We start from the raw sequence: 20,150 nt of genomic DNA, 5'->3' as shown, positions 1-20,150 counted from the left end.
GCTCTTACAAAAAACAGGTGTAAACATAAGTAAAAGTCAATAATAGTAAGAAGCACACCCTAACAATTTGCTCCCATTGGTCGTTATCACAATCAATCTTGTGATCGCCCTTGTAATTGAAGCCAACGCCGCTTCGATTGAGCATGTTAACCAGAGAGAAGTAGTTTTTTTTTCATTGCTGGAGCTTGGAGCTGATATGGGGGGTTGCCTTAATGTCGATGTTCGGGCATTCACGCTTGATGATTTCCTCAATCCGAGCTAGATACCCACCACGAAAGTCGTTATCTGATTTCCACTTGTTTACAATAAGGTCTTTTAGTGCTAACATCAAGGCCTCTTCCTCACGAGTAGACCAGCTGCGTCGAGTCCGATCTGTCTTCGGCCTGCGACCAGCTCTTTCTCCAATTTGGGAATCTATTCCGACAAAAGCATATGAATGTGGGTTGGGTATTCTATAGCTAACAACACAAGATTTGGTAAGTCAAAATAACTCACCTTCAACCATTTGAGACGTGTTCCAATTGCCAAATTCTCCCATAGTGAGCAAATCTGCTAGTTAATAAGAAAAGACACATTCTTAGAACAAAAAATCATTGGTTCTTGATGGGTATCCTCATTAAAACTCATTTTTATCATGATTTCAAGCAAGATATTGTTAATAACTTGGGATAAAATCAAACTTTGAGGGAATTTCATTGAAGCATACCTGAGTCTTCGAGCTGCTGCTGCTGGAAGGAAGAAATGAGGAGGAAATTATATATTCTAGGGTTAGAGTGGTATGTTGGAGAAAAGTGGTAAAGATGGAGGGCAATAATGTCTGCACAAGGGAGTAAGTGGTAACATGAAATGAGATACAAAACCCCACTTTTACTCCCTGCTTTTAGGCAAGAGCACAACACCCACATTCGTGCTCTTCCGCAAGGACGAGCACAAGAGCCCCACCATTCCATTATTCAATTTAAATAAAAAAATTTCCACAAAATTAAAATTCATTAAAAATAATTGATATAATATTACAAATTACAAAAAAATTAAAAATTACATAATTAAAATCCTAGAAATTAAAAATTACATAATTAAAGTCTTAAAAATTAAAAATTACATAATTTAAATCCTAAAAATTAAAAATAACATAATTAAATTCATAAAATTTTAAAAATCCACTACTCGTGGTCGAATTTCGCTCAAATGGATGATGAATGTGTGTATTTATATATGATTTTGGGATTAATTTTTTTAAAAAAATTTCAAATTTTTTTTAAAAAAATGGTAATAAAATCTGTATATTTTTGGGAATCCGAAAATATATTTTTAAAAATTTTTGGTATTATTTTCGATTTTTTTAAAAAAAAGAAAAGAAAATGCCAACGGCCAATAGAAACGTGTCACGTCGCCCTGCTCGCTGGCACGGACGTGCTCTTAGCTAAGAGCACGTCCGTGCCAGAGGTAAGAGCGCAGCGGCGGACAAGCGTGTCCTTGCCAGCGGCACGCACGGACGGACAGACAGAGCCTGCTCTCCGATGTGGATGCTCTAAGTAGACATACCTTGTTGCAACTTAAAACAAATTGATAATAAGTAGACTCATAATACTTAGACAGATATATAAGCTAAGAGCACGTCCGTGCCAGCGGCAAGAGCGCAACGGCGGACAAGCGTGTCCTTGCCAGCGGCACGGACGGACGGACAGAGCCTACTCTCCGATGTGGATGGTCTAAGTAGACATACCTTGTTGCAACTTAAAACAAATTGATAATAAGTAGACTCATAATACTTAAACAGTTATATAAGCTAAGAACATGTTCGTGCCAGCGGCAACAACGCAGAGGCGGACAAGCGTGTCCTTGCCAGCGGCACGGACGGACAGACAGAGCCTGCTCTCCGATGTGGATGCTCTGAGCATCTGCAACGGTGGACGGACGGTGTCCGTCCGTCCGTGCCGCTGGCAAGGACGAGCTCCATCGCCGCTGCTCGATGCATCGAGCACGTCTGTGCCAGCGAGCAGCTGGCGTGGCGGCAAGCGATTGGGCAACGTCATAGCCGTTGCCTTTGAATTATTATTATTTTTTAATTAAAAATCAGTTTTTAATTTAAAACACCGATTAAAAATAAAAAATTCCACTTCCCAAAAAAATATATCCGTTTTTTACCGTTTTTCATCATTTTTTAATTTTTATTTTTTCCCCCAAAAATACACATTTTCATCTATAAATACCCCACTTTCACACCCAAAATTCACCCACACTACACAATTCTCATCTACACTCTCTAATTTCCATTCTCATTCTCATCTTCATTCTCCCATATCCATTCACAATCTTTCTTCCACTCCTACAACACAACAATGTCCGGCCAAGGCGATGACCCCCCGCCCACCCACGGTTGGAACCCTGAATGGTTCGGTTCACAACCGTTTCCTAGTCCGAAAAGGGAATATTCGGCCCCTCCTCAAACCCAAAGTTCGGGCGTTCCGGGTGGCTACCGGCCATACCCAATCGACGACCAAGGTGCCCCCGAAGGGCGATACGGGTGGACACCGGAGCCTAGGCCGACCGCCCCCTCCCAAACTCAAACTCCGACTCCTCCTACTCGCGGTGTCCGCACACCGTACACTCCGGCGGAGATGGATAAATTGTTCACGGCGTACTTGGAAATCTCCGAAGATCCGGTGGTTGGCACGAACCAATCCGGTGATCACTTTTGGTTGCACATCGCTCACCGGTACAATGAAAATTGGCCGCCGGGAACAATCAAGCGCAACGAGAGTATGGTGTGCAACGCCATCTACCGAGCAAACAATGAAATTGGCAAGTTCAATGGTTATTTCCTCCAGGAAGAGCGGAATGTGGGGAGTGGCCGGAGCGAGGTCGGAATCATCACTGCCGCGTTGAGCACCTACCAATCCATGAACTACAAGTCGTTCAAGTACCTCAACGTTCGGCAGGAGACGCGGACGCACCCGAAGTATATGGGAGGCGTAACATCCTTCTCTAACGGCTCCTCCAAATGGTCAAGGTCGGTATCCCTATCCGACGCCGGCTTCGAAGAAGTGGCTAGCCAACTCGCCGGAGCTAACTTGGGTAGCCCCGACGCCGGCTCGAGCGGTTCCCAACGCCGACGGCAAGGAAGGAAGAAGGCGACGGCCAACCACCGTCGAGCCGCGGCTGCAACCGCCGATGCTCCAGTTCCTGCTCCCGTTCCCGTTCCATATGCGCCACCTCCACCCCCCACCAACTCGTTGTGGCAGCTTTTGGCCCAACTCAATATGGCCGATAGGTCCACTATGACCCCCTCGCAACTTCGATCGCACGAGGCCATGATATTGGGCCTCCAAAGACAATTGAGAGTAGTGCCGCCGGATGAGTAGTCGTCAACGGGGGTATTTTTAGCTTTTAATTATGTAATTTTTAATTTTTAGGAGTTTAATTATGTAATTTTTTATTTTAGGTATTTTTAGTATTTTAATTATGTATTTTTTAATTTTTAGGATTTTAATTATGTCTTTTTTATTTTATTTATAATTTGTAATATTTATTGTGGTTTTTTAATGAATTTTAATTTTATGGAAATGTTTTTGTTTAATTGAATTGTGCCCGTCCTTGCGGAAGAGCACAACTATGGGTGTTGTGCTCTTGCCAGAGAGCAGGCAGAAAAAGTGGGGTCGGGCCCATAATCGTGCTCGCTGGCGAGAGTACGGTTGTGGGTGCTCTAACATACCTTGTTGCAACTTAAAACAAATTGATAATAAGTAGACTCATAATACTTATACAGTTATATAAATGGTTTTATTTATCTTTTTATATTTTTTATGAATCTCTTTTTACATAAATGTCATATTTGTTTATGTTCATTTGTCAGTATCCTCCTTAACGTGAATTTTGCAGGGATTGAGGTTTTTTTAATCAATTTTGACCAATTCTATACTAAAGTGACCATAATTTGAAGTTTTTTTCATGCTTTGATATACATATATTGTTGTGTCAAATAGAATTTCAGTCCATCAGTTCTCCATAGAACTATATCAAATTTAAACCTATATATACTACTATTAGATTTATCACTTTTCTGTTTCAATTCAAATATATTGATGGATCGGTTAAATTTCAATTCATGAGTCGACGACCCACTATGATACCATGATAGAAATTCACATGGTTCTACCTTATAATCAATTAATAATAAGTGGAGTAGAATATAAAATTTATATATTCTTTTTTCACTATACAATATTTCCCCTTATGTGTTCCCTTTTTACTTGCCATTTGATTTTGCAAAATACTCTATATATTTTGAAATAAATAACCTAATTTATTTGGGCGTATGAATTAAGTAAGTTAAAATTTATATGTAAAGTATTGATATGAATCATATGATCCATTATAATTAATAAATCTTTTGTTTGCAAAAATTCCATTTTTTTAGAATGTACCCACTTATAATTAGACAGACTAGGAATGAGGTGAGGAAGCATAGAAATGGACAGTTCAGAGAAATTATAGAGCCGTGCAAGTATTAAAATTTTATTTCTATCAGTATATTCGATTAATTAATCTATATTGCAAGTGTAATCGATAGATAGATAAATATGAAAATTTTGTAATTGGAATCTATATAGTCTATAATACATCATCACCAATGTTATCACGAATTGTCTGTTGTCATATAACTAGATACTGTACAGCCTTATCCATAACTTTATTCTATTTGGCTCATTGGTAAATTGGTAATTCCGTGTTGGGAAGATTGATGTGGCGCGGTTAAAATACACAAAAATCCAAACAAATCTATGATTGATTTTTTTTACCAGTCATAGCTTCCGGTTTCCTCAAAGCAGTAAGCTGCCAACTCATCCGTTACAATCCACGTATAAATTCGATTAACGCTTACACCGCAAACCGCCAAAACCACCACCATTCACCAATCATCTACCGGATTTTCTCCGCTTCAAGCCGCCGTCGCTACCACTACCGGTAATAGCTCATCTATCTCAGTGTTTTTGCGAGAATTTGGATCACAGTGTTGATCTTATGGTGATTTGCGATTTAATTGATATGAATCGCTTTGGTTGTGCGTAATTAGCGCGCATAAATATTACTTCTGCGGACTCTCATCGAACTGCATTTTATAAACACTATTTATTTCCTGATTTGGACTTTTATGAATTTCAGCGTTGACGAGTCAGTTTAGTGTTATAATGGAAGCTTCCGTGTGTACCGTCAACACAAAATCGTGCTTCAGCCTCCACAGCCGCGGGATTTTGACGAGATCGACGATTGGAGTAGGATGCAGTCTTCGCGCGACGAAGAGGAACGACGCTTTGAGGCTTAGCTGCGGTGGTTCGACTTCAATGGGGAGAACGGGAGGTAGTATTCAGAGTTTGTTCGGTTCATCCGCCAAGGCTAGATTAGTCAGAGCTCAAGCTTCTGGTTCGTAATTTTTGGTTGATTTCATGTTTTTTAACACTTGCAAGGAGTAGAAATGTTGCTATTGTGTGAGATGCAGTTGGGGAATCTAACATTGTTGTAGATGCCTTAAACTAGGGAATGGAAATATGGATCAGTGATGCTACTTTGTTGGTTTATTAGTGTTTTCTTACAATAACAATCATGCAGAAGGAGATATTGAGAATGACGCCCCTGTGAAAATCCCGGTGAAATCGTCTGGTACTGTGTTGCCATATGTTGGTGTTGCTTGTCTTGGAGCATTTCTATTTGGATATCATCTAGGGTATGTTCTTTTCTTAGCTGATTTTTTGCAACACTTCCTTGCTTGAGCGAGATACAATTTTGTATAGCTTTGGAGTTAGATTTTCGGAAGCTTATTTGTTTTGATCTATTGTAACACTTATTCTTCAGAGTGGTAAATGGAGCTCTCGAGTACCTTGCTAAGGATCTCGGAATTGCAGAGAATACGGTGCTGCAAGGCAAGCTGTTGTTGAACTCCTCTTTTACTTATGAGGTCCATTTTGTAATTGATTAATAAAGGGTTAGAAAGATGATCAGAAGAAGGATAAAGATGCAATCTAGGATTTAGCACACCTAATTTCTGTAAGGGTTGTTCTCTTTGGTTGTATATCTTTAATAGGGAAAAAGGAGGGAAATGAAAATCCTCACCCCTTAATTTCATCCTTTCTTTTCCCTCCTTCACCCATTCTTATTCCTTTTCACTCCAATAATCCAATGAGGGATAATGTTAAAATGAATTATTGGTGTGATAATATTATCCCTCATTGAAGTGAAATGGAGGAACTAGAATGGGTGGAAATTTTCTTTTCGTTATTTTCCCATGAAAAATTTACAACCCAAGAGAATGCACCCTAAATGTTAAGGGATAGGAACTGAGAGAATATATCTAATTGATCAGAAGTGAGTGATCTCTAGAGTTTTGATTTATCTTCAGCTTAATAAATGTAGAAAGGATGTGTGTGCTTAATCCTGTAGCTCCAATCTGTAACCTTCTGTTACTGGCATCTGAATTACCTTACATTGTCGATTCCTTCTGCTTGAAAGGTCATTTCAACTGTGCTGGAAATATCTTCGCTGTGGCTGTCTAACCTATCATCCTTTTATGCATCCTACAGATTAGACCAGTAGATTGATACTCCATATCTTTAACAAGATTATACTGATAACAACAGCCTGACCAGCAGGGGTTGGTTCGCTGTTGATACAGTATATGTTGTTTTTTGCTCAGGATATGGTTGATTACCAAATACCCACTCACTCTCAGTATACAGTTGTAATTCTTGTTTGGAGAGCTACTTTGGTGGGCATGGATTTTATGTTATTATATGAATCAACCATTGTGCCTTTTGTTTCTTTGTAGGCTGGATTGTTAGCACACTTCTTGCTGGTGCCACAGTTGGTTCGTTTACTGGAGGTTCATTGGCAGATAAGTTTGGGCGAACAAAGACTTTTATTTTGGATGCAGTTCCACTTGCTGTAGGAGCATTTCTTTGGTAAATACTTTTAAATGGAGGATACAATTTCTTCGATAATATCTTTAAGTGGGGGGGTTGGAAAACAATGCCTAAAATTTCTTCTCATTGCAGTGCCACTGCCCAGAATATAGAGACAATGATAATAGGTCGGTTACTTGCTGGCATTGGGATTGGTGTTTCTTCTGCAATTGTGCCACTTTACATCTCTGAGGTACCAATTTCTCTTAATTCGCATGTCAATGTTTTATATTAGTAGATTTTACTACATCCCTAACCCTCTTTCTCTTGTCAGATCTCACCAACTGAAATCCGAGGTACACTCGGATCTGTCAACCAGCTATTTATATGTATTGGAATTCTTGCAGCATTGGTAGCTGGTCTACCGTTGGCCGGGAATCCTCTGTGGTAAATAATTATCCTTCCCGAATTCATTCTTAACAGGAAATAGGAGTTCATGCTTGACTGGAATAATTTGCGTAAATAGATAATTTGACTAAGGTTGTCTTCCAATTCCAAGATATAGCCAATATTTTTTCGCTTGTACAAATGGAGTCAAAAGTAGTGTGCAATTTGCCATTTGAATTCATTACCCTTCTTTTTTTAAGTTATTTTATCGTCAGTTTAAAAAAATCAAAGATGATAACAGTGAACACCTCTTGTCATTTTGAGTATCACCACAGCATCATGAGCTTATGGTCATTTATTTATTGTTCTCTTTATTTATCTGAAGCAACATGGTGTCTCTCATATTGCCAGATATGCATGATGGGCTTCTAGAATGAAAGAGCATTAATTCCCGAAACTTTTCGTAGTATGCGGATGGATTTAGTCTATGAACCTGGATAACATCAATCTAGCCTAATTTTCTATAGTGTCTCTTTACTCTTATCTGGTATAAGCTTCTTTACTTTGACAGAGGCAATTAGAATTCTCTAGCTGTCTTGACTTTATCTAAAGAATGGGGTAGGATCCTATGTTTGTTTTCAGTACCATCTTGTTGTATTTGAATTCATATAGGATCCTATGCTTGTTTTCAGTACCCTCATGTGTATTTCAATTCATAGACACCCTGAGAATATATCTGGACATAAGCCCAACTGAAATAATTTCTGAAGCATATGACCAATTTACTGGTCTAGAATTTGATGATTTCAAAGGAATTTTACCAGTCATAATTTTCTTCATTTATGAATCTTATATTGTTATTCATAGGTGTAATATGATTTTTAATCTTTCATAATATCTAGGTTTATTCACATGAAGAAGATTATCCTCATACATTTTGACTGATTGTCTTATCTCTCTCTACCCTTGTATTAGGTGGAGGTCAATGTTTGGTGTTGCACTTATTCCATCTGTTTTACTCGCACTTGGAATGGCATTTTCTCCTGAAAGTCCACGTTGGCTTTATCAGGTTTCATTGTGAACTTGATTGCAACCTCCTTGCTTCTGTGGCTGCCTATTTGTTGTGATAGTTTGTCGATAGTGCTAAACAATCCCGTTTTGTGTTTGCAGCAAGGAAGAATTTCTGATGCCGAAGTATCTATTAGAAGGCTATATGGGAAAGAAAGAGTTTCTGAGGTTATGAGGGATTTGGCTGCAGCAGGACAGGGTTCCACAGAACCAGAAGCAGGCTGGTTTGATCTTTTCAGCAGCCGTTACTGGAAAAGTACATCTTTCCATTATTGAACTGTTCATTTTGACCTCATTTAAATTTATCAAATATGGATCTGATTCATCAATACTGTTTTTGGATATTGGTGTTCTCTTTTTTTGTTGTCCCAATCACTGATTGCATTCTGAATTATAGAAACTTAAATAATGATCTCTTGGGTCTGCTGAAAACTAATACTCGTCACATGTTTCCATGTAGTTGTTAGTGTAGGTGCGGCTCTCTTCTTGTTCCAGCAGCTTGCTGGGATAAATGCTGTTGTTTATTACTCAACTTCAGTATTTCGCAGTGCTGGAATAACATCTGATGTTGCTGCCAGTGCTCTGGTTGGAGCTGCAAATGTATTTGGTTAGTCTTTTCATTAAAATCTGTAAAACGTTGGGTTGTTTAGGGCCGCAAGTGTTTTTCCTTATTGGGTAAATCTTCTTCTAGGCACAACTGTTGCATCCTCATTGATGGACAAGCAAGGACGCAAGAGCCTTCTTCTTACAAGCTTTGCTGGAATGGTATGTTTTAGTTTGTAGGATTCTGAATAATGAGCCTTTTCTGAGTATTCTTGAAGAATTATGACATAAGTTCTTTGGAACCACCCTGGGCCAATGGGTTGGGGGGGGGGGAGGGGGGATTAGGTACAACTTGCTTTGCTATTTGGCATGAGTTCTTGCTTTTCCAAAATGGTTGACTCAAGTTGCTGCTAGAAGAGTCAATTGAACTTTTCTTGTAACAACTTATGGTAACTGGTTGAATGGAACTAGAATGAAGCAAAGTAAGTGGCCAGCTATGCGGCACCGATACGGATACGCGTATCAGTATCCGAAGGATACGGATACGCGGATACGGCTCTTTCCCAAACAACCCGATACGCGGATACGTTTTAACTATTTTTTTAATAAATAATAATAGTGCAAAATAAATTACAAAATAGATATTCTAATTCAACATAGAGACATTAAAGGTCTATTACACTCAAAATAACATGATAGAACTAGCAGCAGTAGCACTCAGATTTGGAGATGCCATACTGCTGAAATTATAATTGAATTGAATTGGGGGAGCAAAAAACTGAATTATAACATAGAAAAGCGATGGCAAAAATAGATACATAAAACTGAATTATAACATACCGAATCTATGGAGGCGGGGAGTTTTTGACCTAGCTGCGGCTTTCTCAATTGTGTGGAATCTTATATTGTATAGAGCATCATTATTTATAGAGCTAGATTTGTTCATCCAGCTGCAATGGGCTACATCACAAATGGGCTTTTTGGTCCAGCCCGTTAATTCTATCGGGCCGGCTCCTTTAGATGGGCTTTAAACTGGGCCGTATCCACCGAGATACGTATCGAATCTGAGGTTTCCCGGCCCAATACGGCCCATCCCGCGGATACGCCCAGGATACGTATCCGTCGCGTATCCGTCGCGTATCGGTATCGGATACGTATCCGATACGCGATACGGCAACAAAGTGAAGTATCCGTGTTATATAGGTGGCCAGTGTTACTGCTAGTGCTAGGTCATTGTATTGCTGTGGGCCAACTCCGATTGAGACCAAGGTGTTGCCTTCCTGTAGTCCTTACTCCTTACTTGATCTAGTTATTTCATGATGCTTGTGCTCTTTGATCTGTCCGCTAATGACAACAAAAACTTGGAGCAATCTGAAAAATCTGTTGCTTTGTACCATATGGAAGTTATAGCTGGAAGTTGTATATTTTGTAGGTTTCTTGTTCGATTCTGCCTCAACTTGAAACGTGAACATCCGAAACTCTATGCTGCATTAACTTGAATTGTTTATTGAACTTTGGTTGTGCAAGTATTTTTTTTAATACGTGGTCTCCACTTTCTTGCTTTAGTTATTTCCCTTGTTTTGAATGATTATTTTTATTAATTTTCTGTGAAAGGCTGCTTCGATGTTGTTGCTTTCTTTGAGTTTTACTTGGAAGGCCCTGGCACCATATTCAGGAACACTTGCTGTTCTTGGGACAGTTCTGTAAGTGATGTTTTCTGGCAGGTCATGTTTATTGTATTTGTTGTAGTGATAATGCTGTCTTGTAATCAACACGTCTCTTTTTTGTCAAACAGCTACGTATTATCTTTCTCTCTCGGTGCTGGTCCTGTGCCTGCTCTCCTACTTCCGGAGATCTTTTCATCTCGAATCAGAGCAAAAGCAGTGGCATTATCTCTGGGCATGCATTGGGTACGAAATTATTTAAGGAAATGTTTTTTTTTTGTTCTTTTATTTTTCATATGCTTCATTTTCATATTGGAGCAGCCTCTGCCACCAATAAGTATTAATGAAAATTTTGGTTTAAAGAATAGGAGTGCCACGGTATTATAAGTAGAGTTTCATTGAGTTTTGTGGGTGAGCATTTTGACTTGCTCTGGTGCACCTGTACTCTATTTGGATGTCTTATCTACTATTTAGGTTTACGAACTAGCACTTTGTTGAGATTAGTCAAAAGATCCATCAAAAAATTTGAAAATGAGAGAAAAAGGCAATTAAATGACCCAACATTTTTTATTGATTAAGTTGTTTATTGGATGATCTAAACAATAGATGCCTTGAAATTTGCTTCTGCCGTTCTACATTGCATATACTACTAACAAGATGGGACCTAAGATAAGAATCATAATCCTGACAATGGTCAGTTTAGGACAAAACATACAAGAACTTTAGAGAAAAAAAGTAATGGATATGCTGAACAAAGAAAACATGAATTTGCTAGGTTTGGATGAAATGTTTAATTAGATGATTCCGAGCTTAGCTAATTGGGACTAGGTGTATACGTGCCTCAATGTCTTCATGGAGACCGAGCCACGTTAAGCACCTCATTATGTAGCCATTACCCATACAAAATAACAAGGCCAACTTAAATAAGTTGTATCATATGACACATGTTAAAAACAGTGACTATTCTGTAATGGCACAAAATCAGAGTTTTGAATAGTCTGTTACTTGGGGTTTATCTCTTACTACATGTTAGGTAACCATATTTCCGACATTTACAGATATCGAATTTTGTGATTGGGCTCTACTTCTTGAGTGTTGTAACTAAGTTTGGAATCAGCACGGTGTACCTGGGATTCGCTTCTGTGTGTCTCCTTGCAGTTATGTACATATCTGGCAATGTCGTGGAGACAAAGGGGCGCTCCTTGGAGGAAATTGAACGCGCTTTAAGCCCCGCCGTTTGACACATTTTTCCTAGTATGTATGTGTGTGAACTTTTTTTATTGTAGTAACTTAAGTTGTTTTTATGCCAACTCCAGCTAGGACTATAGAGGAGTTTGACGTACATGGCATGGACAGAGTTGTTCACTTACATTTTGAATAATATAAGCTCCCTTTGGTAACATGGAATTGGAATTGGAATTGGAATTGGAATTGGAATTGGAATTGGAATTGGAATAGGAATTGGAATAGGAATAGGAATAATATAAGCTCCATTTGGTAACATGGAAATTGGAATCGGATTTATATTTAAATAATTGATAGTAGTATGAAATTGAATTAAAATGAATTGTGCACACACTATATACATACACTACACACACAATGCACTATGTATACATACAACACAACACTATATACATACTACCCGTGCAGGTATTCGATACTCGTTACCTGTAAAAGTCGGGATGCAAGTCAGGAGCAGGTATCATATTTAAGAATTTTCCTGAGTATCAGGTACACAGTGTACCCGAATACCTATACAAAATTGCCTTAATTAAGTAATTAATTCACTTTCCACATACTTAACAAAAACTTGCCTTCATTTGTTACTTTCCCAGATATTAAGGAACTTAACAGTGATCAATGATTAGGACTTAGGATTATACGATTTCTATAAAATAAGCTCTGTATATTCTTTTTGTAAAACTTGGTCTCCATTTATTAGCATAATGATATCTACATTTTAGAAAAAAAAAATTTATCCAAATATGAGTACTTTCATACAGTACACACACAAATACGGTAAGATTATGGTGAATCCAAATCTTGTATAGGCCAAATGTGATTTATCATATCAGAAAATGGATACACGAACATGGCATCACATGAGTAAAATTGTTCGATTGACAATTGTAAGCATCCAAAATGTGGACCATTAAAATGCTGACAATGCCAAAAGGTATGCATCTCACCAAACATATGCGATTCACTTTGTAAAGCTTGATCTCCCTTTACCATTAGTTGGAGACTGGCTAGCTGTTGATAAAACACCACAAACACGAAAGAAGTAAATCACATAATCGTCTTTGGAGCTGAGGAAGATAACCTTGTACAATCGACACAATCTCTGCTGCATCCCCCTCTCCTTAAAACTCCACCAGATACCGGACGTAAAAGATTGATTCACATAAAAATTTGTGGTAGCAATTTCACATGTTGGACTTCCTCTCCCACCTCTCTTTCGTGTCAAGCCTACACATTTTGTAAAAAAAGAGCATTCAGATCTAAGTGAATAATCTCAGAGGTCAATACAGTTATCATCACCTGATACAGGTTTCTTTCATTTCCTAATTCAAAGGTTAATACACTAGTATCATCAACTGATGCAGGTATCTTTCATTTCCTAATTCAACCACTATCTTCCCCGATTGTTAAATGAGCATGATAATAGACAAGTAAATGTGAATGGGAGTCTGAGAATACCCCCAAAACAACTTCTGGCGGGTTTTCACAGCTGTGTCTCTTGCTACATTGTCTACTTCAGACGATACATTCACCAGTCTGTTGTTTTCTGGTTTCAAATCAGCAGTGCCATTCATAGTAGGTGTACTTGTTTCTTGATCGGAGCTTTCCTGAATTTCAACCGGCTTCTTGTGGGTTTTCCCTTTCCCATTAGCTCCTGCATATCACCAACAATCAGAAACCGATCAATGAAACGTCGAAGAAGCACAGAACATTATGCACCTTTGTCTTGCTTGTGTATTTTAGATTTGGCTTTGATTTGTAAACGCCTCCTGCGCAATTCCTAACAATCACAACAAGAAAAAAGAACCTGAAATCATTGCTTACCTTACAGAGTAACCATATATGATTATGAATTAAAAACAATAGTACAAAAAAAGGAGAGAAAAAAAAGTGTAAATCATTAACTCAATTAATTTTCAACACAGTTTCATCTCATGTTCATAAGGGGTAAGCAATTTAACCAGGATTTCATTGCTATCTCATGTAAATGAAAATCAAGACATTGGTTACTCTACTCCCAACTGCATCTTTTCCATTGATAGAATTTAGATAATTGTAAATGCCCAACTCATAAAAAAGAAATAAATATGAATGTTTCTACTTAATCATGAGGATGGAGTCTCACAGGATCAATACACAAGGAAAGACAACAATAAGGAGATTGATGGTCAAAACCTATTGTTTTGTAGGGTTTGCAGTTTAATACAAATTGAAGAGAGGGATTGAAAGAGTTGATGGGGAACCTGAAATTTGGAGAGCTGCGCTTCAGTAATTCCAGATTTGGGCTTGAAATTGGGGCGTAAACACGCCGCTGAGGCTATAGCTGCTTCTCTCCTTTCGTCTGCTTCTTCTCGGCTCTCCCTTTCCATTTCGCTTACTGCAATTTTCGAAAATAGTATAGAGGAAGAAGAATGATTGTTTAAAAATTACTCCCTGTCCCACGACAATTGTAACTCTTTCCCATTTTGATATTTCTAATAATAATTGTCTCACTTTATTTTTATCATAAATAATAAATTTGGTCTCACATTTTACTAATTCACTTCACCCATATTTTATTATAAAATCAATATAAAAAATAAGTCACACGTTCTACTAACTTTTTCAACCAATTTTTCTTTACATTTCTTAAAACTTGTGCTAACACCAAGAGTGACAATTATCATAGGACGGAGGGAGTAGATAAGTTGTTTAATCTTATGTGAATAAATAATTAGGAGTACTACGAGTTAATTTTTGATATATTATATAAGAGCATCAGCAATGGCGCCCGTTCCGGCGGACGTTCGACCGGCGTGCTGGACGTCTGCCATTGTGCAAGGTCGCGACGGATACGGACGTCCGCTGTGGACACCGGAGTTCCGCGGCGTTCCGCAGACGTCCGTAGCGTCGTCCGTGCGGACGTCGCTATGGACGTTTGCGGAACGCCGCGGGTTGCGGAGACACGACGACAGACGCCCGCGCGGACGTCCGGATTTTTTAATTTTTTTTGTTTAAAAGTCTATAAATACGGCTCGTTGAACTTCATTTCATTCGCACCACTTGTTTTAACAAGTTTCTCTCTCTCTAAAAGAGTGAACTGCACAAAAAGGCCCTAACTTTTTGCCTTGTAACAACAGAGATCCCTAACATTTAAAAATCCCATCACAGGTATCTAACATAATATATAATCACAAACCGTGTTTTTTCGGACCATAACACCCTCAGGGCTTGAAAGGGCAAAGTCGCCCTTTTGTATGGCCGCCACTGCATCACCTGCTGCATGTACTGTTGACGAGACGGCGAAAGCAATTGATGTGACAGAAACATCATATCTTTTGTCCTCTATTATCTTCCCACTGTAGACGCCGCTTCAGACGACCTGCATTGAAATTTCAAAAATTTTGTGAATTACAAAACACATAGCCGGTTGTTTCTCTTTCCTATTTCCCTCTCATCCACTTTCACTTCATCATTTTCGTCTGGCATAACCTATCTCACCACATTTTCATACTATGCAATAAGCATCTGCAACTATATTCTCTACTTGTACACAATGCTTTGTCATATATACTTACTATACTATTAATTGTTGCAGCCTAATGTTTCGGATCCGGGACCAAGCACTCGGACCAGGACTCAGCCTCAGAGATGTGGCCGTCGCGGTGATCAAGATTGACGGGCTTTACTTACTCTAAAAACTTTGTGTTTGTTTGGGATGGGTGAACAATATTTTGTAGCCGTGTTGATATGATGTGTATGTTAACGACGAGTTGTTATATTTTGGTGGCAGTGATGATATGATATGTATGTTATGTATGTTACAGACTAGTTTGTAACAAATTACTCTAGTATTTTGGTGGAAATGATATCATGACATATTTTGGTGGCATTTGATAGAGTACTTCGTCGGTTTGTATTTATTTGTGTACATGGTTTGTGATTTCAGTCATAGTTGAGTAACTACATTCGTGATTTCAGGCATAGATGAAAACAAAACGTAATCAATCAACATCAGACATTTGATAGAGTACTTCCTCGGTTTGTATTCATTTGTGTACATAGTTTGTGATTTCAGTCATAGTTGCGTAACCTCATTCATGATTTCAGGCATAGATGAAAACAAAGCGTAATCAATCAACATCAGAAGATAACGACATAGCTTTGTTATAACAGTAGAAAAATTACAATGCATAAGAACAAGATTGTGATTTTTAACTGTCGGAAAGTTGTTGCCGTTTTACCAATTGTTAGCGCCAATGCGTCACACTCTTCAGTTTTCATGCCCAGTTGTAACTTCAATGCTTCAAACTCCACAGTTTTCATGCGCCATTTCTCTTGCAGAACACCTTCAAGTAGCGATTTGGCTCGAAGTTCATATTCAAATTGGTCTCGCTCAAGTTTCACTCTCTGAAAGTAACTGTCTTGGCTTGGGGATAGACTCGCATCAAACCATCGAAAAAACTTGCAATAATCTTCCTGCATAATACTTTCGCATTAATCTTTCTGCCAACAAAATTAATGGAAAAACGAACAAAATACATAATTTTAACCTTCCATATTGGGCAACGATAGTAACGTCTACCCGGGTTAGCAGCCGTCCTAGATGTCACAAGCTCAGCCTCAAGATCGTGATTACAATTCACAATTTCCGGACGAGGCCAATTCCAATTGAAGTTTGAACCGAAAGATTGAGAAGAAGAAGAAGAAGAAGAAGACATTGCAACACGACCTGAATTCAATTCGACAGTACAAAATTCAAATCAGCAATGCAATTTCGCCGAAACATAGCACATAGCACATAGCACAAAAACTAAAATCATAATTCCAGATGCCCAACTGTAAACTTCAACCAAGAATTGCAATATTTTCCAAATGCCCCGACTGTAACCCTACAACCATAAAATTCGACCAACAATTGCAAAATAGTTTTTCAGATGCCCGACAGTAACCCTACAACAAAAAAATTCAACCAACAATTGCAAAATAAAGTTCTTTATGAAATTGCCTAAACCCTTGTGGATACCCTAAATTTAGCGAAATCCAGATAAAATCCCCTAAATTCTTGATGCCGAACAAATGAAATCCCCTAAATTCCAGATGCTGAACAAAATAAAATCGCCTATTATGTTTAGAGAGGGAAATATGAAAGCCGACGAAGAAGAAAGATGAAAGAAACAAAGTGTCTATTCTGTTTGGAGACGAATGAAATCATTTAGAGAGGGAGGAAAAGATGAAAGAAAATAGGAGAATGGAAAAATAGTGTCTATTCTGTTTGACAAGACAGCTCTTACACATGCAGACTATATGCAGCATAGGGTGCAGGTTTAGTAGGTAAATAGTCTAAACTGCCATTCAGCCCATTTGGGCATTTTCGTCCGGAAAATGGCAAAAAACACAAGGTTTGTGATCATATGTTTTGTTAGATACATGTGATGAGATTTTTAAATGTTAGGGATCTCTGCTGTTACGCGGCGAAAAGTTACAGCCCTTTTGTGCAGCTCAATCTTTTTAAAAATATTTCAAAATACTAACAAATATGTCTATTTTTTGAAAATTGATCGTAGAAAAATTTAGAAAATAAATTATGGGCTACGTATACATCATTATTGGGCCTGAAATTATCGAAAGAGAAAAGAGATTGCTCTAGTAAAAAGAAAAAGCCCTAGTAAATTCGCCGGGCTTCCTTCTCTGAACAAATTGCTGTTCAGCACCGCCTCATTCACGCCTTAATCTCTAACGCCGGTCTTCTCCGATTGTGAGTTATTAATATGGCTAGTCACAATTTTTGTTTTGAAGTTATGAGGTGTTCATATGGCTATTCGCAATTTTTGAACGCACACTGTTGCAATTTCGTTAGTAATTCTATGAAATGTTATAGATCTAGTTGCATTTGCTAGTAGCGATTTCTGAAGAATCTGAACACACTGCTTCGTTTGTGCTTAATACCTTTTGATATGGCGACAATTTGATGAACATTTGTGCATTCATCTTTGGAATAGGTCTAATTGTATTCGCCGATTAAGCGAAAAGGAGGTTTGTTCTTGGATTGAAAGATGCTGAGCTCTACTGTTGTCAAGAAATTGAAGCCTTTGACCTCATCCTTGGATTATTCTATAAGCTACCAGCTCCTTCAGAGATGCTCTGTCAGTGGCACTGCGAAGGGGAAGGGTAAGATCAAGACCGGGCAGCCGTTGAAGCGATCGAAGGTCACTACGAAAAAGGGGTCACCACCCGATCCAACTAAGAAAGAAGGGCCGAGGAAGAAGAGCAATTTTGATGAAATGGTTGAGCAATGTTTGACTACCACCGCACCACTGAGGTTCTTGAAGCCCAAAGAGAAGGAGAGGGAAGCCGAGCGAGAGATGATGGGGCTCATAAGTAAGGCGAACGAGCAGGCGAAAGAGAAGCTAAAGAAACAAACGGATGAATTTGATTCACCTTGGATCATAGGAACTTCGGGTTTGGATTATATTAGTTTAGGGTTAGTTGATGCTGATAAGATCCCAAAGTACGATCTGAGTGTTGAGGACGGACGAAGGCTTGCAAAGGAGTATAGTAGGACCATGATGAGGCAGCATAGAGCAAGGCGGGCGGCAGAGACACTGCTGTTGCAGTGTAAGAAAGAAGCAATTGAGGCATTGCCTGAGCATCTGAGAGCAGCTGCTTTAGTCCCGGATTTGACTCCTTTTCCAGCAAATAGATTTATGGCAACACTGACCCCACCAATTGAAGGCTATAGTGAGAAGATCAACGAGGCAGCACGGAAGAGTGTTGAAGGGAAGAAGCGTAGATGATAAGAGGTTAGAATCCTATTTCATGATTCTTTCATATTCTAATGCTTATTATGTTTGAAGCATCAGGAATAATTTTGGAGCATATGGTTAATCCACCACATCTCTTACAACATTTATCATGTTTTTGGGTGTTCCCTCATAGGAAGTGTTTATCTTGGGTGATAGCTTACAAGGATAACAATAACATAGGCTAATCCACCACATTGTCTAATGGACTGAATAATTTTGAGCTTGCATAATCGTCCAATTCTTCATATTCTCAATTATGTATGGTCCATCTATTCTATCACCCATAGTAAACTCCCTCTTAAGTAATAATTGTAATCCCATTAAGAGTTTGTATAGATATAAATTTTGACTTTCAATTGCTAAAAAACATTTAGAATAACTTAATACCTGCTGCTAGTAAGTCCTATTCGTTCTTTTTGGGGTCAAATTTTAGTTAATCAAGCAATCATTATATGTATCTAACTGCATTACTGATAATTACATTATAGTCTGCTGAACAATTTCTATTGTCACCAGGTGAAGCTTCAATGCCAGTTTGCAGCTTCAGTTGTGGTGGTCTTGGGCTTATGACGACTAAATTATTGCAGCATATGTAGGTTTGGTTAGTTAAGTCACATTTTGGTTGAGTATAGTTGTTGCTTGCTGCGAATAAGAATCTAGCAGTAGTCATGTCAGCAATCTTCAATGGCTCTTTTGACTAGTATTTCAAATCATTGTGGATCCTTTATTTCATTCTTGGATCTTGGTTTGCTTGCATGGGAATTCTTGGTTGTTTTGTTGTAGGTAGAGGATGAGTAATCGTACAAATGAAGGAATGGGAAGAAAACACCTCCTTTTGCTTTCATAGTTGTCAAATTATTAAGTAATATGCTGCTCCAATCTACCTTGGCCTCCCATCAGTTTAGTTACGTTGGCCTATGATCTAATTTAATCAAGTTTCAGTATGTGGTTATATTCATTGTTATATAAATAGAGAAGCAATGTCCATTTCCTGAGAACTTGGTCTTAATTATGTAGAGACTAAAAGCAAATGATTTTCTGGTAAATTTCTTCTGTATGACCAACACCTTTGAGACCTATTGCTGCAGCAATGGAATACAGTTCCGAAATTAGACGCCTTTGTCATCTTTAGGGTTCGAGAAGTGAACTGACCAACTGCTGTGCCTGGGTCGAGTGCCCCGTGGTATGAGTCTTTGACTCTCCTGCCATCACTAGAATATACCCTTCATTTCATCCCAACACAACCACAATTGTTCTTCAACGTGATAATTGAGGGTGAAGGATCCAAACGGGCAATGCCTCGAGCTCCTCGACTCGCCACTCAAAATCCATCTCGAGGTACATCCATGATATTCTAAGATTACCAGTTGCAATATTCATCAATAAGTGATTCAAATGTCAACGCCCAACTCCGATCTCCTCGAAGCTTGATGAATTATTAACGTATTCTCACTTACATAATTATTTTAATTACGGTTATGTAATTTTTTTTATTTAAATTATACTACTATATTTTTAAAAATTTGGTGAATTTTTATTTTAATATTTTTTTCAACTTCTTT

At 38.4% G+C, this 20,150-nt stretch overlaps 3 protein-coding genes and 1 long non-coding RNA gene across 6 annotated transcripts; 2 read left to right on the top strand and 2 right to left on the bottom strand.

The window, feature by feature from the left end:
- The first annotated feature begins 4,795 nt into the window (after positions 1–4,795).
- On the top strand, positions 4,796–14,330 carry LOC121774869 (plastidic glucose transporter 4-like). Of its 3 annotated transcripts, XR_006045044.1 has the most exons (16): positions 4,796–4,968; positions 5,167–5,424; positions 5,611–5,725; positions 5,854–5,921; positions 6,824–6,956; positions 7,050–7,149; positions 7,231–7,343; positions 8,259–8,352; positions 8,454–8,607; positions 8,812–8,958; positions 9,043–9,116; positions 10,509–10,597; positions 10,690–10,804; positions 11,617–11,812; positions 12,212–12,260; positions 13,993–14,330. XR_006045044.1 is itself a non-coding variant. In XM_042171756.1 (15 exons), the coding sequence occupies exons 2-14, from the start codon at positions 5,193–5,195 to the stop codon at positions 11,797–11,799; spliced, it is 1,617 nt and encodes a 538-aa protein (XP_042027690.1). In that variant the 5' UTR covers positions 4,796–4,968; positions 5,167–5,192; the 3' UTR covers positions 11,800–11,812; positions 13,993–14,330. The 3 variants fall into 3 exon arrangements, 2 of the variants coding, with proteins under 2 accessions (XP_042027690.1, XP_042027689.1); XM_042171756.1 differs by lacking the exon at positions 12,212–12,260; XM_042171755.1 differs by lacking the exons at positions 12,212–12,260; positions 13,993–14,330 and having other exon boundaries at positions 11,617–11,960.
- On the bottom strand, positions 9,556–10,106 carry LOC121774871. Its single transcript, XR_006045045.1, has 2 exons — positions 9,735–10,106; positions 9,556–9,634 (listed from the first exon to the last, which is right to left on the bottom strand). It is a non-coding gene; the product is annotated as an uncharacterized LOC121774871 (long non-coding RNA).
- LOC121774870 lies at positions 12,577–14,177 on the bottom strand. The gene is made up of 4 exons (XM_042171757.1): positions 14,047–14,177; positions 13,523–13,583; positions 13,262–13,457; positions 12,577–13,030 (listed from the first exon to the last, which is right to left on the bottom strand). Exons 1-4 carry the CDS (start codon positions 14,170–14,172, stop codon positions 12,988–12,990), a joined length of 426 nt encoding a protein of 141 aa, XP_042027691.1. The 5' UTR covers positions 14,173–14,177; the 3' UTR covers positions 12,577–12,987.
- Positions 14,331–17,413: 3,083 nt separating the features above from the next.
- On the top strand, positions 17,414–19,430 carry LOC121773386. The gene is made up of 3 exons (XM_042170237.1): positions 17,414–17,540; positions 17,785–18,585; positions 19,105–19,430. Exon 2 carries the CDS (start codon positions 17,839–17,841, stop codon positions 18,577–18,579), a length of 741 nt encoding a protein of 246 aa, XP_042026171.1. The 5' UTR covers positions 17,414–17,540; positions 17,785–17,838; the 3' UTR covers positions 18,580–18,585; positions 19,105–19,430.
- The last annotated feature ends 720 nt before the right edge of the window (positions 19,431–20,150 follow it).

Source organism: Salvia splendens, chromosome 17 (assembly GCF_004379255.2).
Source record: "Salvia splendens isolate huo1 chromosome 17, SspV2, whole genome shotgun sequence".
Taxonomy (NCBI): Eukaryota; Viridiplantae; Streptophyta; class Magnoliopsida; order Lamiales; family Lamiaceae; genus Salvia; species Salvia splendens.
Note: the sequence above shows the minus strand (reverse complement) of the source record. Positions and strands in the feature narration are given on the sequence as shown.